Genomic DNA, 12,920 nt, shown 5'->3' on the forward strand with positions numbered 1-12,920 from the left:
CACCTGTCTGTGTCACGTTGGCACCCTCCCAAGCAGACACACTGCGGTGCACACACACAGCACTGACACATTAGAGTACGCACACATAGACACCCAGTGCACTGATCTGCATAACACTGGTACACCAGGGTACAAACCCAGAGCACTGGTAAACACGTACACACACACGCATACCCAAAGCACTGACACACTGGGTTCCACGCACACATACGCATACACCCAACCTGTGCAACTTAACACAAGAGTCTAACAAAGAGCCGGTGCAAACTCACACAGGCGTGGCGCACTAGGGTCAGCTCAGGGCCCATCTACCCCAGTATCCCGTCACCCCAATACCCAGCACTAGCTGCTCAGAGGAAGGGGCAAGAGCCCTGCAGTGATAGGATAACCTGCCCCCAGAGAAAACACCTTCCTGACCCCAATTGCTAGAGTTCAGGGTGTAGCAGTGAGTTCCACAGGCTGAAAGGACCGTGTGTCAATGAGACAACAGGTGAGCAGGAAGCAGGGACAGGCAAACATCTGTATGGGGAGGGTGGGGAGCGGTGGCCCAAGCAGTCCAGCGTGAGCGAGTGGTCCTTGTGGAACTCAGGGCAGCACTGTGCAGGCTGGATAAGGGCTGGCAATACCCAGCCTGCAGCTCGACCTAGACAACAGCACCATTCGGTGGAGACTTGTGCCAACAGAAAGGGCTGAATTCTGATCCCCAGAGTAACCCCCTGACTGCAACGAGGCCAAGGCCGGATTCTGATCTCAGCTTCCCCAGGACCAATCCAGAGTCAACTAGTGAACCCCAGAGTTGCCCTAGTGTAGGGAGGATCGCCTGACCGACATCCTGACCTTTACATTGGAGGCACCTACTTCAAGGAGGATGGCATTCTCTTTGATGTGCCCCTAGCCGGACAGTGCTCCCTGCCAGGAGGGGCAGCCTGGCTGTCCCCTGGCCACAGGGGCTCTAATAGCCTTTCTTCACCTGATGTAGCTGTGCCACCTCCCTGGATATAGGGTGCCACGTTAGAGCCCGGTGTTATTGCCCCAAGGGGCACAGGCGGAGAGGATCCTGGAGGGCTGGGAATCAAGATTAGGGCTGGTAGCATGAAGGAACATCTCACCTTGCACCATCCCCACCTGCTCAAAGCTCCCTGCAGCAGTGGCAAACTAGGGGAGAAAGACTCCAATGGTTTGGGCAGAACCAAAGGGAGGGGACACATGGCACCCGCGTCCGACAGAGAACAGCAATGTGCACGCCTGCTATATTGCAGCACACCTCAGCCAAGAGTTCTGTGGTGCTGGGACCAGGGGCTTTGGGTTAGCAGTTTGGGTTGCGCTCTGGCTCTAGGGGTTCCTGGGCCCAGTCCATACTGGGCATAAGAACATGGGCTTTGACAGAGGTTCCTCAGGCAAGGAGCACAGAATTTGCTGGGCCTGCTCCTGCTCCCACTCACATCAATGGTACTGCATCAATTGCAAGGGAGACAACTTGGATGTGTTGTGGGCTGAGATCAGGATCAGGCCCACTGCTCTTTGGGAGTGTCTCACTTTGAAAGTGTGTGTGAGAGAGAGAATGGGGGGAACTGTTGTGTGTGAGAGTGGGTTTGTTGTGGGTCACTGTATGCGGGAGGGTAGTTGTGTGTAGGAGTGGGGTTGTTGTAGATTAGTATATGTAAAGGGTTGTGTGTGTGTGAGAGTGGGGTTGTTATGGATCAGTATATGCAGTGGAGTTGTGTGTGTATGATAATGGAGTTGTTGTGGGTCAGTGTATGTAGGGGGGATGTGTGTGCATGAGAGTGGGGTTGTTGTGGGTCAGTGTATACAGAGGGGTTGTTTGTGGGAATGGGGTTGTTGTGGGTCAATGTATGCGGGGGTTGTGGTGTGGTGGTGAGAGTGGGGTTGTGGGTCAGTGTATGCAGGGGGGTTGTTGTGGGTCAGTATGCGGGGGGGTTGTGTGTGGGAGTGGGGTTGTTGTGGGTCAGTGTTTGCAGAGTGTTGAGAGTGGGGTTGTTGTGGATCAGCTTATGCAAGGGAGATGTGTGTGGGAGTGGGGGTTTTGTGGATGGTCAGTGTTTGAAGGGAGGTTGTGTGTATGAGAGAGAGTGGGGTTGTTGTGGGTGAGTGTATGCAGGGGGTTGTTATGTGTGGGAGTGGGGTTGCTGTGTGTCAGTGTTTACAGGAGGGTTGTTGTGTGTGTGAGTTGGCTTTTTGTGGGTCAGTATACAGGGGGGTTGCTGTGTGTGGGAGTGGAGTTGTTGTGGGTCAGTGTATGCAGGGAGGTTGTGTGGGAGTGGGGGTTTTGTGGGTGGTCAGTGTTTGCAGGGGGGTTGTTGTAGGTCAGTGTTTGCAGGGGGTTGTGTGTATGTGAGAGGGGGGTTGCTGTGGGTCAGTGTATGCAGGGGTTGTTGCAAGGGAGAGTTTGTGTGTGTGGTGTGTGTGCGTGGACCAATCGCCTGAGGTTCTCACAGCCCCTGCACACACATCATCTCGGCCATATGCACAAGCAGTGGCCCAAGCAGGCGAGCATGCCACATACACCTGGAGAAGCCTGGTGCACAGCCTGCCTCCAGCCCAGATCACAGCGAGGCAGGTGGGTATATTTAGCCCAGCAGGGCTCTTGCATCCCCATCATTCCTGACATAGTTTGGATGCCACAGACTCCGTTCCAGGACACACAAGCCCCCTCCTCCAACTCCCCACTGCTGGCGTCACCCATCTGGGGCTGGGGGTGGGAAGTGGCATCAAGCCGTATCAGTTACCCTTGCACAGCAGCTGCCTGCCTTAAAGATCACCTCCCCACGTCCGCCACTTTGGGGCTTGGCTCCTGACAATCCTACATGGCACGGAGCCCGGCTCGCCAACCCTGCTCTCCAACCCTGCACACTGCCTGGAGACTGCCCTTGCAGAGATGGGGGCTTCTGCCTGTCCCTGTAACCCGGGGCACCTGGCACCGCTCAGAGGCTGCCCCTTGCAGAGATGGAGCCCTGTGCCCGGCCCCTGTAACTCCAAGCACCTGGCACCGCTCGAAGGCTGCCCCTCACAGAGATGAGATCTGGCCTGCACCCACCTGTGTAACCCCTAAGACCACTCACTGGCTGCCCCCCGAAAGCCGCAAATCTTTACAGTGATGGCACCCCATACCTGTCCATCCAGTGCCCAACTTGGCATCTCTCCTGCTCAGGATCTCCCCCTCCCCTGAGCCCCACCTGACTCTCGCTTGCAAAGATGGGGCCCTTGGCCAGCTTCTCACCATAATGCCTGGTACCCCTCTGAGGTTCCCACCCTGCTGAGTTTCCCCCATGGGCCCTGACTCTCCCCATCAGGCAGACATAGCCCCTTGCCCAGTTCTCCAAACCTGGGCACCATGGGAAACCCCCCTGCCTCCCACAGCACCTCTCACAGGCTCACACCCTGCTTCCCCTGTCCATAACTGTCCCCCATAGCCACCCACCTTTCTCTGCTGCTTCTCCCAGGCGGGGTCCAGCAACAGGTCCCGGTCCCAGTCCTCCTCCTGCTGCATGTACTCTTCAGTCATCATGTACGAGTGGTTGTACTGGATATGGCTCTCTACTTGCGTGGTCATCGTGGCTTGTCCTCTTGTCCCTCTCTGCACGTCTGACTGTCCCCTTTTCCCCCTTATCCCCCAGTTGTCCCTCTCACAGGCCCTCCTCGCTGCTCTGCACTGCCCCTTGCCCAAAGCACCAGTTCCCTTCTCCTGGAGGTCAGATCCCCCTGCCCCTGCTGGCTGGCAGCTTTGCCCTGTTCCGAGCTCTGGTCAAAAAACACCCACGTGACTGGTCCCCATTAAGTATTATCAGCCTGGGGAAGGCGGATCAGCTTCCACCTTTAAAAGGCCAGGGGGAGGGTGTAGAGGGGCTGTCCCCACCAACGAGGGAGGGCGAGGACAGCTGCTGGCAGGCCACAGATCCGACACCCCCTCCTTGCAGGCTCTTAAAGGAACCCTGTACCTGGAGGGGAGGGAAGGTGGCTTGCTGGTGGTCTGGGGACAGGAAATGCACAACAAGCCCCAGCAGGAGCTGGGGGGGCAGGCAGTTCCCAATGAGGAGCAGAGGTGCCAGAACTGGAAAAGGTCATTAAGTCATCGGGAGGAACCCAGGGCCAAGGAATGAGCTGGGAGCAGGGATAGGATGGCGTCAGCTGCAAAAATCGAAGGGAGGCAGCTTGGCCAGTGATAGAACCAGGACTCCCGGGTTGCACTCCCAGCTCTGCCAGTGCCCTGTTGTGTGACCTTGACCAAGTCCCATCCCCGGTCCGTACCTCAGTTTCCCAGCTCTAAAATCAAGGGACTGACACCCTCACCCCCCGCAACCCTGCACAAGGCACTTGGAGATAATTGCAAGATGCACAAGTCTAATTCTGCAAGTCCCCTGCAGGGAAGAACATGTCACTGACCAGTGCCATGCATGGGGGGGAGACCTGGGAGGGCAATACCATATCCACCAGCCAGCACCTAGCAGAGAAGCTGTGATCTGGTACCCCACCTCCATCCCAGCAATACATAAACACCCCAGGCACCTGCAGGGGGGCCCAGGTGGGGAGAATGCCCCAGGAAGGGAAAGCTGTAGGGACAAGGGGAGCTGGCTTAGAGGACTTTGATTCCCCCCAATGCAGCAGCACTGCAGGTGTCAAGCGCCCACCCCCTGTGCTGTGGTTCTAGTTACACCAGGGCTATTATTAGCAGCACAGGCCAGGCTGGAGCTCCCAGAAGTGGCTAGCGATTGTGGGCAGGAGAAGAAACCTCAAAGAAGGACCAAAATTTCCAGGGACCTGAACCCTGAACTCCCACCTTTTGCAAATCAGGCCCATTTAAGGGACTGGCTGCATCCCCCAAAATGGCAGTTCCCACTCCATCCCAAACACTAACCACTTGGCTCTGGGATTTCAAGGCACTGTCCAGCACTGCCGCTGCCTGGCAGAATCTGTCCAACCACAGGGCATCCCGCAGGACAGCATGTGGAAGGGTGGGTGCCTCCAGCCTGCACTTGGCAGGGGAGGGTCTGTACCAAACCAGCAACCCAAAGGAGGTAGCACCGAATGAACTTCCAGGGCAGGGGCTGGACTGCACCGAGGTGTGGCAGCAGGACAGAGCATGGTCCTGGGAACAAGGGGGGAGGGTGGCCACCTTGAAAAAGGGCAAAGCTCTGCTAATTTCATCTGAGACCTATGGGCATTGTGGGCCCCTCAGGCACGGTGACCCCGCTCCCCTCTAGGGTGACCAGATCACCCAGGTCAAATATCGGGACGCGGGGGGCAAGGGGAATAAAATGGCGGCAGAGCAAAAACAAAAACAAACCCCCCACCCCCGATTCCTCCTCCCTCCCCAAGCGCTCCAGGGAGGCCCGGGAGACTCAGGGGAGCGCAGGGCCGGGGTGAGTGTGAGTCCGGCCTGGCCCCAAGCAGGCAGGACTCGGACGCAGTACCTGGAAGGAGAGTAGGGGGTGGCCTGCGGGGCCAGGTGGCGGCTGTTCTCCGCACCTGGGCAGCGGGACTCGGGAACAACCGCAGCTCTCACTGCCGCGGGGGGAGGAAGCGGCCGCTGGCCAAGCTCGGGGCTGCAGCTCTGGCGCCCGGGCCCGAACCCGGGCCAGCTGCGGGGACCCAGCGCGCACGCTGCGCCCAGCCCCTGGCCAGTCGCGTCTGGGCTGGCTGCCCAGCTGGTGCAATCCCGCGGGCGGCCCCGGAGTGGGGACAGCAGGTCCCAGCCCCCCCATCCCGCTCGGGTCCCGCAGGGGAACGAACGGGGGTGGGCTGCCGATGCCTCCGCCGCGGGATTGCACCAGCTGGGCAGCCAGCCCAGACGCGACTGGCCAGGGGCTGGGCGCAGCGTGCGCGCTGCTGGGTCCCCGCAACAGGCCCGGGCGCCAAAGCTGCAGCCGCCGAGAGCCAAGTGCTTGGCCACTTCCTTCCCCCGCGGCAGTGGGAACTGCGGCTGCTCCCGAGTCCCGCTGCCCAGGTCCCCTACTCTCCCTCCCGGTACCGCACCGAGTCCTGCCAGCTCGCGGCCAGGCCGGACTCACACTCACACCGACCCCGTGCTCCCCTGCGTCTCCTGGGCGCGGCGTACTTGTCAAGAGGCGGGGATTTGGGAAGGGAGCCAATGGGGCAGTGAGGAGGCCGGGATGGGGGCGGGGATTTGGGGAGGGAGCCAATGGGGCAGTGAGAGAGCAAGGATGGGGCGGGGATTTGAGGAGGGAGCCAATGGGGGACGGAAAGGGCGGAGTTGGGGCGGGGGAGGGCGCGAGCCCTTCCGGGGTCCGGAGCCTTTGCTTGTTTGTCCAGTGTCCCGACCTAACATTGGTCGGGACGCGGGACAAACAAGCAAATATTGGGACAGTCCCGATAAAATCGGGACGTCTGGTCACCGTACTCCCCTCACTGGGCACTATGACTCCCCAGGCACGGCGACCCTGCTCCCCCCACTGGGTGCCATGACCCCCCCGGGCACCGTGATTGGTCGATCGCGATTTCTGTCAGAGGGAAGGTTGGGCAAAGCGGCTCTCCCCGCCCCTGATTGGTCGGGCGCGCTACCGCGCCCGAGCTGGAGGCGGAGGCGGAAGCGAGGCCGAGGAGCGAGTGAGAGCGGCCTGCCTAGCGCCCCGATCCGGGACAGAGACACCTCCCCCGCCTTGGGGAGGGCACCAGGCCCACGAGAGACGCCCCCTCCCCTGAGGCCAGGGTGTCACTCAGCACCCCCCCCCCCGGCGGGAGAGGCTGATCTGTGCCCCCGGCAGCGCTCGCGTGGGGCGCCTCCTGGCAGCCATGCGGGCGGGCTGGGGCGGGCGGTGGCAGCGCCTGGACGCCGCGCTGTGCCTGCCCCTGTGTGTGACCGTGGCCCTGATGGGGGCCGTGTGCATAGAGGTGTTCTGCCTGCTTCTCTGGGCTGCGGAGCCCACCCAGCTGCCCCTGGCCCTGCACCTGCCCCTCCTGTTCTTCCTCCTGGCCAACGTGCTGGGCAACATGGGCCTCTTCGTCACCACCAGCCCAAGCATCAAAGGTGTCATGCTGTCCGAAGGCGCCGTGGGACAGGGCTGGGAGTGAGTATGGCTGGGATAGAGGGAGGCAGAGGGCTCTCCCACAGCTCCAGGCAGTTTCATCTCAGCGCCAGCTAAGGGATCCCTATGTAAACAGCCCTGGCACCCCACCCCAGAGGTGGCTGCATCTCTGTGCTGGGTAAGAGATGGGATCCCTGTATAAACAGCCCCATTCCCCTCTATCCCCATGGTGGCTTCATCTCTGTGCTGGGCGAAGTATGGGATCCCTGTATAAATGGCACCTGTGCCCCATCTGAAACAGCTGCAGCTCAACACTGGGCAAACTTTAGTCTGGTGCTAGAGCACTGTCAGATGCTGCCGTTCGCTGAGTTTGTGAGAGGGCTTTTCTACAAGAAGGGGTGTGGCAGCGGCCTGGGATTGGAGTGGGGACAGTTGCCCATTGTCCTTTGCTGGGGACTCCCTGCCCAGGGCTGCCCTGCTTTTGGGGCTGCCACTCTATTTCCAGCCCTAGAGAAAGCACAATATGATGTGCTATTGGAATGCCAGGGGGTGGGGGAGGGCAGAGAAATGCTACATCACCCCCCTGAGGCCCCTGCTTCCCTTCCAGGTACTGCTACACCTGCCAGTCCCACATGCCCCCCCGCTGTCACCACTGCTACACCTGCAATGTGTGCATGTTGCGCCGGGACCACCACTGTGTGTTGCTGGGCCAGTGTGTGGGCTACCATAACTACCGTTACTTCCTGTGCCTCCTGCTGCACGGCTGGGTGGCCCTGCTCTACGCCAGCCTGCTCAACGCTGACATCTTCATGGCCCTGCTGCACGAGGGAGTCACCCTGCACAGCATCGTCCTCCTCCTCATGCCATGGCTCATGCTGCTGACGGGTACAGCCATGGCAGGACCTGCCAGGAGAGGTCCATCTACATGTGGGGGCTGAGCACCACTGGTTCCCCTGGGACTAAGCTGCTCTCAGCTGGTTTTATTTAAACAAAAAAACAAACTAGGAAATACCTAGATAAAAAAACTGTGAGTTGCAGCCGAGCCTCAGGAACGTCAGATCAAGATTTGGTGATTTTGGGCATCAGCCAGAAGCTCCATAAAGGGCCCTGATTTTATAGATTGCTGATCCTCCACTCTGAAAAATAGACCCTTTTAGGACATATCCTTGGAAACTGAGAAACCCCTAAATCACATGTTGCTTTTGCAGATTGTGGTTTGAGTGTGCACCTCGGGGGCTCTTCCAGCATAGGCAACTCCTTAGAAACCCCACAATCCATTCCCCTGTCACCTGAGCCACCCAGCCCTCCCTCAGTCCCTACTCCAGAGGAAACTATGATATCCCAGTATAAACAGTCCCTGTGCCCTACCCCAGAGGCAGGCACGTCAGTGAAACAGGGAGCAGAGCAGGGTTAATGGGAACATGCCAACACCTGGTTGTGTCTGGGGGATGCTAGGTGCACCCTTGGGGAATGCCTGGCTTCTAGCACTGACTGCACCCCCTTGTGTTTCCCCAGGCCAGGTGAGCACCTCAACTTTCGTCTACGCTTTCATGGCTGACACCTGTGTGGTCAGTTTCCTCTTCTGCTCCGGCTTCCTGTTCTTACACGTGCTGCTGAGCCTGCGTGGCCAGACGACCAGGGAGTGGTTTGAGGAGAGCCGCTGCTATGACCTGGGCTGGCGTCGCAACCTGCAGGAGGCATTGGGAGACAGGTGGCACCTCGTCTGGCTGTGCCCACTCCTGGCCTCCCCACTTCCTGGGAATGGTGTGGCCTTCAAGAGCAGAGCTCCCCACACTGAGCCCTCTGCCAAGCCAGTCATTTTCTGAAGGTGGGTTCAGGAGCCATCCCCGTAGGATGTGCCACAGTCCTGGCCACCTTGCCAACACCAGCAGACTGGCATAATGGGTAGGGCACTGGGGTGCAGGATTCCTGGTTTCTGTTCCCAGCTCTGCTGCTGACCTTGGACAAGCAGAGATTCTCTAAATATATCAGAAATAAGAGTAAGATTAAGGAAAGTGTAGGTCGTTACTCAGTGGGGAAGGAGAGCATATAATGGAGGAGAGAGAGAGAAGGTTGAAGTGTTTAATGCCTTTTTTGCTTCAGTCTTCACTAAAAAGGTTAATTGGGAGCAGATGCTTAACACAATTACTGTTAGCATGGGGGAAGGATCTCACAGCAAATTAGGGAAAGAACAGATTAAACAAAATGGAGGGGTGGGAACAATCTTCGTATATGTTAAGGGCTGTTGTAAAGAGGCCAATGTTCTCCATGACCACTGAAGGTAGGAGAGACAGTCGTGGGCTTAATCTGCAGCAAGAGAGATTTAGGTTAGATAGTAGGAAAAAATTCCCAGCTATAATGGTAGTTAAGCTCTGGAACAGGCTTCCAGGGGAGGTTGTGGAATCCCCATCAGTGGAGGTTTTTAAGAACATGTTGGACAAACACCTGTCAGGGATGGTCTAGGTTTTACTTGGTTCTGCTTCAGTGCAAAGAGGTGGACTTGATGGCCACTTGAGGTCCCTTCCAGCCCTACAGTTCCATGATTTTATAGTATTTAGATAAGTTAGATGTATTCAACTTGCCAGGGCCTGATGAAAATTGCCTGATAGTACTTAAGGAACTAGCCAAAGCATCCTCTAATGGTTCTGAGATTGGTGAGGTCCCAGGGGGCTGGAAAAGGGTAACATAGTACCTGCCTTTAAAAAGGGGGATGGGAGTGGGACCTGGGAATGTATAGAACAGTCTGCCTAACTACAATACAGGAAAGATACTGGAACAAATGTTTAAACAATCAGGTTGCAAGCACCTAGAAGAAACTAGGGTTATAAGAAATAGCCACATGGGTTTGTCAAGAATCAATCATACCAAACCAATCTAATTTCCTTCTCTGACAGGGTTACTGGCCTGGTAGATAAAGGGGAAGCAGTGGATATGATGTCTGGACTTCAGTAAAGCTTTTGACACAGTCCCACAGGACATTTTCATAAGTAAACTAAGGAAATGTCGTCTAGATGAAATTGCTATAAAGTGGCTGCACAACTGCTTGAAAGACCATCCTCAAAGAGTAGTTTTGGTTCGCTGTCAAACTGGGAGGATGTATCGAGTGGGGTCCTGCAGGGGTCTGTCCTGGATCCAGTACTATTCAGTGTTTTCACTAATGCCTTGGATGATGGAGGGAAGAGTATGCTTCTAACGTTTGCAGATGATGCCCAGCTGGGAGGGGCTGCCAGCTTTTTGGTGCATGGAATTAGAATGAAAAATGATGGTGATAAAGTGGAGAACTGATCTGGAATCAGCAAGGTGAAAGTCAGTACAGACAAGTGCAAAAAAAATGAAATGCACAACTATCAAATGGGGACATACTGGGTAGGCAATAGAGCTGCAGAAAAGGATCTGGGGGGTAGTGGATCACAAATCGAACGTGAGCCAAAAGCATGCTGCTGTTGTGAAAAGGGCAAATGTCGTGCTGGGCTCTGTCAGCAGGAGGGGGCGGATGTAAGACACAGGAGGTAATTGCTGTGCTCTGCTCAGCAGTGTTGAGGCCTCAGCTGGAGGGCTGGGTCCTGTTTTGTGCCCCACACTTTAGGAAAACTGAACAAACAGGAGAGCCTATAGGAGAGCAAGGATTTGTGAGGAACGGTTGAAAGAATTGGGCATGTTTAGGCGAGAGAATTGAAGGCCGAAGAGGGACATAAGTCTTCAAATATGTAAATGGTAATAAAGAGGATAGTGAGCAATTGTTCTCCATGCCCACCTAGGGTAGGACAAGAAATAAATGGCTTAATTCACAGCAAGGGAGATTTAGGGTGGCTATAAGGAAAAGCTTCATAACTCTCAGGTGGTTAAGCACTGGAATAGATCACCCAGGGAGGATGTGGAATCTCCATCACTGGAGGTCTTAAGAACAGGTTAGACGCACCTGTTAGGGATGGGCTAGAGCTATGTAACGCTGCCATAGCGTGGGGCTATGGATTAGATGGCCTCCTGAGGTCCTTTCCAGCCCTACAATTCTATCATTCTATGTCCTTTCCCTGCTTTCTGCCTCAGTTTTCCCATCTGTAAATGGGAATGATCCCTCACTAGATGAATTCACTAACGAGGTAAGGGTCAGCAGTTTGTGGGCTGAGGGACAGACCAGCACCTAGGCAGACAGAAAACCTAGCTCAGGACACTGCTGTTCTATTGGCATTATAGTAGCACCTAAAAGCCTTGCCTGCCACGAGATCAGGCGCAGCACAGACACAATGGGAAACAGGCCCTGCTCCAAGAGCTCTCAGTCTGAACAGACGAAGGACGGAAAGGAAACAGGCGCCAACAGAAGTAAGGGACTCATCCAAAGTCACTTTAGAGTCAGTGGCAGAGTCAGGGACAGAACAGAACCCAGGAGTCCTGGCTCGCATACCTCCCTCCTCCCCCTGCCGCTCTAACCACTAGACCCCTCTTCCCTCCCAGAGCTGGGGATGGAACCTAAGAGTTCTGTTTCCCAGCCCCCATACTGTAACCCACTAGCCTATCACCCTGCTCCATAATCAGTTCATCCCCAGCTTAGGCTGCTTTGCTCCAGTCATTGCTGATTGTGGAGCTGGCAACCTCAGGCCTGTGGGAGGGGGAGTGAATTTGTGCTGGCCAGTCTGTGGCTGAGATCCAGGGATCATCCCCCATCCTCTCTCATCCCTGTCAGGCACTGAGAGGGGCCAGAGGAGGTGGGGCACAAAACTGCTCTGGGTTTGTCCCATTGGAGGCCTGGCCCATGATGGCCCAAGTCAGCTCTGATCCCTCCCTCTGATTGCAGGTCTCCTGGATGGCGCTACAGTACTGCAGTGGGGCTGATGCTGGCTTTGCCTCTCCCCGGAGGGGGAGCGCTGCTGAGGGGCAAGTGTCAAGCTGTGCCCCATGGGTTACTGGCACCCTCATCTGACCGGGGTCCTGACACTGCCTGGTGTGTGATTCTGAGCCCCATCTGCACTGGACTATGCAGTTGTTGGGACTGTTGTGCCAGGCACCAGACAGACTCCAACCGAGACTGGGGGGGCCCTGTTGCACTGGGCATAGTGCAGCCCGTGAGCAAGATCAGAGACCCCTGTTGTTCCAGGTGCAGCCCAAATACAGAATGAGAAACAGTCCCTGTCCTGAGGACCTCACAGTCGTTAACAGACCCAAGGTGGGAGAGTAAACAGGGAAAAGGGACTGCCCAGCTCAGGAAAGAGAGCCCAGGAGTCCTGGTTCCCAGTCCAGTGCCCTCCTGGCTGCACTAACCTTTTGTGGTTCCCAATTCTGCTCCATTTAAAGCACTAGCAGGACAAGACCACCCTTCTGCGAGCCCAGGGCTAAAAGTGCTTCCCTTCTGTGTTTGCACAGCTCTCCCATGGCTGGCCCAGGACAGTCCACCCCCCAGAGGCTGGAGTCATTGCCTTACCCAGCCCCTCTCCCAGGGTGGCCCTTTCCTCTGGCACCCTGTCCCCACTGCTCTCCAATAAAGGCTCCAAGCCCCAGGTGCCTGAAGATTGATATGTCTGATTCTGGAGGGGCCCGTTCTGAGCCCCAGCCTGACCCCCTGCAGCCTTTCCTGCCCCTGGCCCAGATTTGGGGGTAGGACCAGAGCATGGCTTTTAGAGCTGTGCAGCCTGGATGTAAAGTCCCCAAGGGATGGAGCATTCCCTTATTCCCAGGAGAGCTGCCCTGCTGGGAATCCCCCTCGCTGCTAAACCTCTGCCCCTCATTCCCCACCTGAGTCTGTCTGGTATCGCTCCCAGCCACGGACCTCAGTTGCCCTTTGTCCTTGAGATTCCCAAGGCCCCTAAGACCAGCTCAGCAGGGATCCCTGGGCAGCTGGTGTTCTCCCTCAGGGGCAGGCCCTTCTAAATGCTTCCCCATAGGGCTCAGCTGCCAAGGCCAGGGGCTGCAGGGTCCTTTAGCTGA

The 12,920-nt window shown here is 56.7% G+C and overlaps 3 protein-coding genes across 5 annotated transcripts in view; 1 reads left to right on the forward strand and 2 right to left on the reverse strand.

The window, feature by feature from the left end:
* ACTN3 (actinin alpha 3) overlaps window positions 1-5,359 on the reverse strand; it is a 36,203-nt gene extending 30,844 nt beyond the window's left edge. The window contains exon 1 of the mRNA XM_050960438.1: window positions 3,440-5,359. Coding sequence (XP_050816395.1) covers window positions 3,440-3,571 — 132 coding nt within the window. The 5' untranslated portion in view covers window positions 3,572-5,359. The remainder of the gene's footprint in view (window positions 1-3,439) is intronic.
* Window positions 1-12,920, reverse strand: part of NXF1 (nuclear RNA export factor 1) — a 135,049-nt gene that overhangs the window by 90,382 nt on the left and 31,747 nt on the right. The gene's annotated exons all lie outside the window — the stretch shown is intronic.
* ZDHHC24 (zinc finger DHHC-type containing 24) lies at window positions 6,459-12,503 on the forward strand. Its single transcript, XM_050960452.1, has 4 exons — window positions 6,459-7,043; window positions 7,609-7,886; window positions 8,517-8,829; window positions 11,794-12,503. The coding sequence occupies exons 1-3, from the start codon at window positions 6,769-6,771 to the stop codon at window positions 8,825-8,827; spliced, it is 864 nt and encodes a 287-aa protein (XP_050816409.1). The 5' UTR covers window positions 6,459-6,768; the 3' UTR covers window positions 8,828-8,829; window positions 11,794-12,503.

This window comes from Gopherus flavomarginatus, chromosome 6 (assembly GCF_025201925.1).
Source record: "Gopherus flavomarginatus isolate rGopFla2 chromosome 6, rGopFla2.mat.asm, whole genome shotgun sequence".
Taxonomy (NCBI): Eukaryota; Metazoa; Chordata; order Testudines; family Testudinidae; genus Gopherus; species Gopherus flavomarginatus.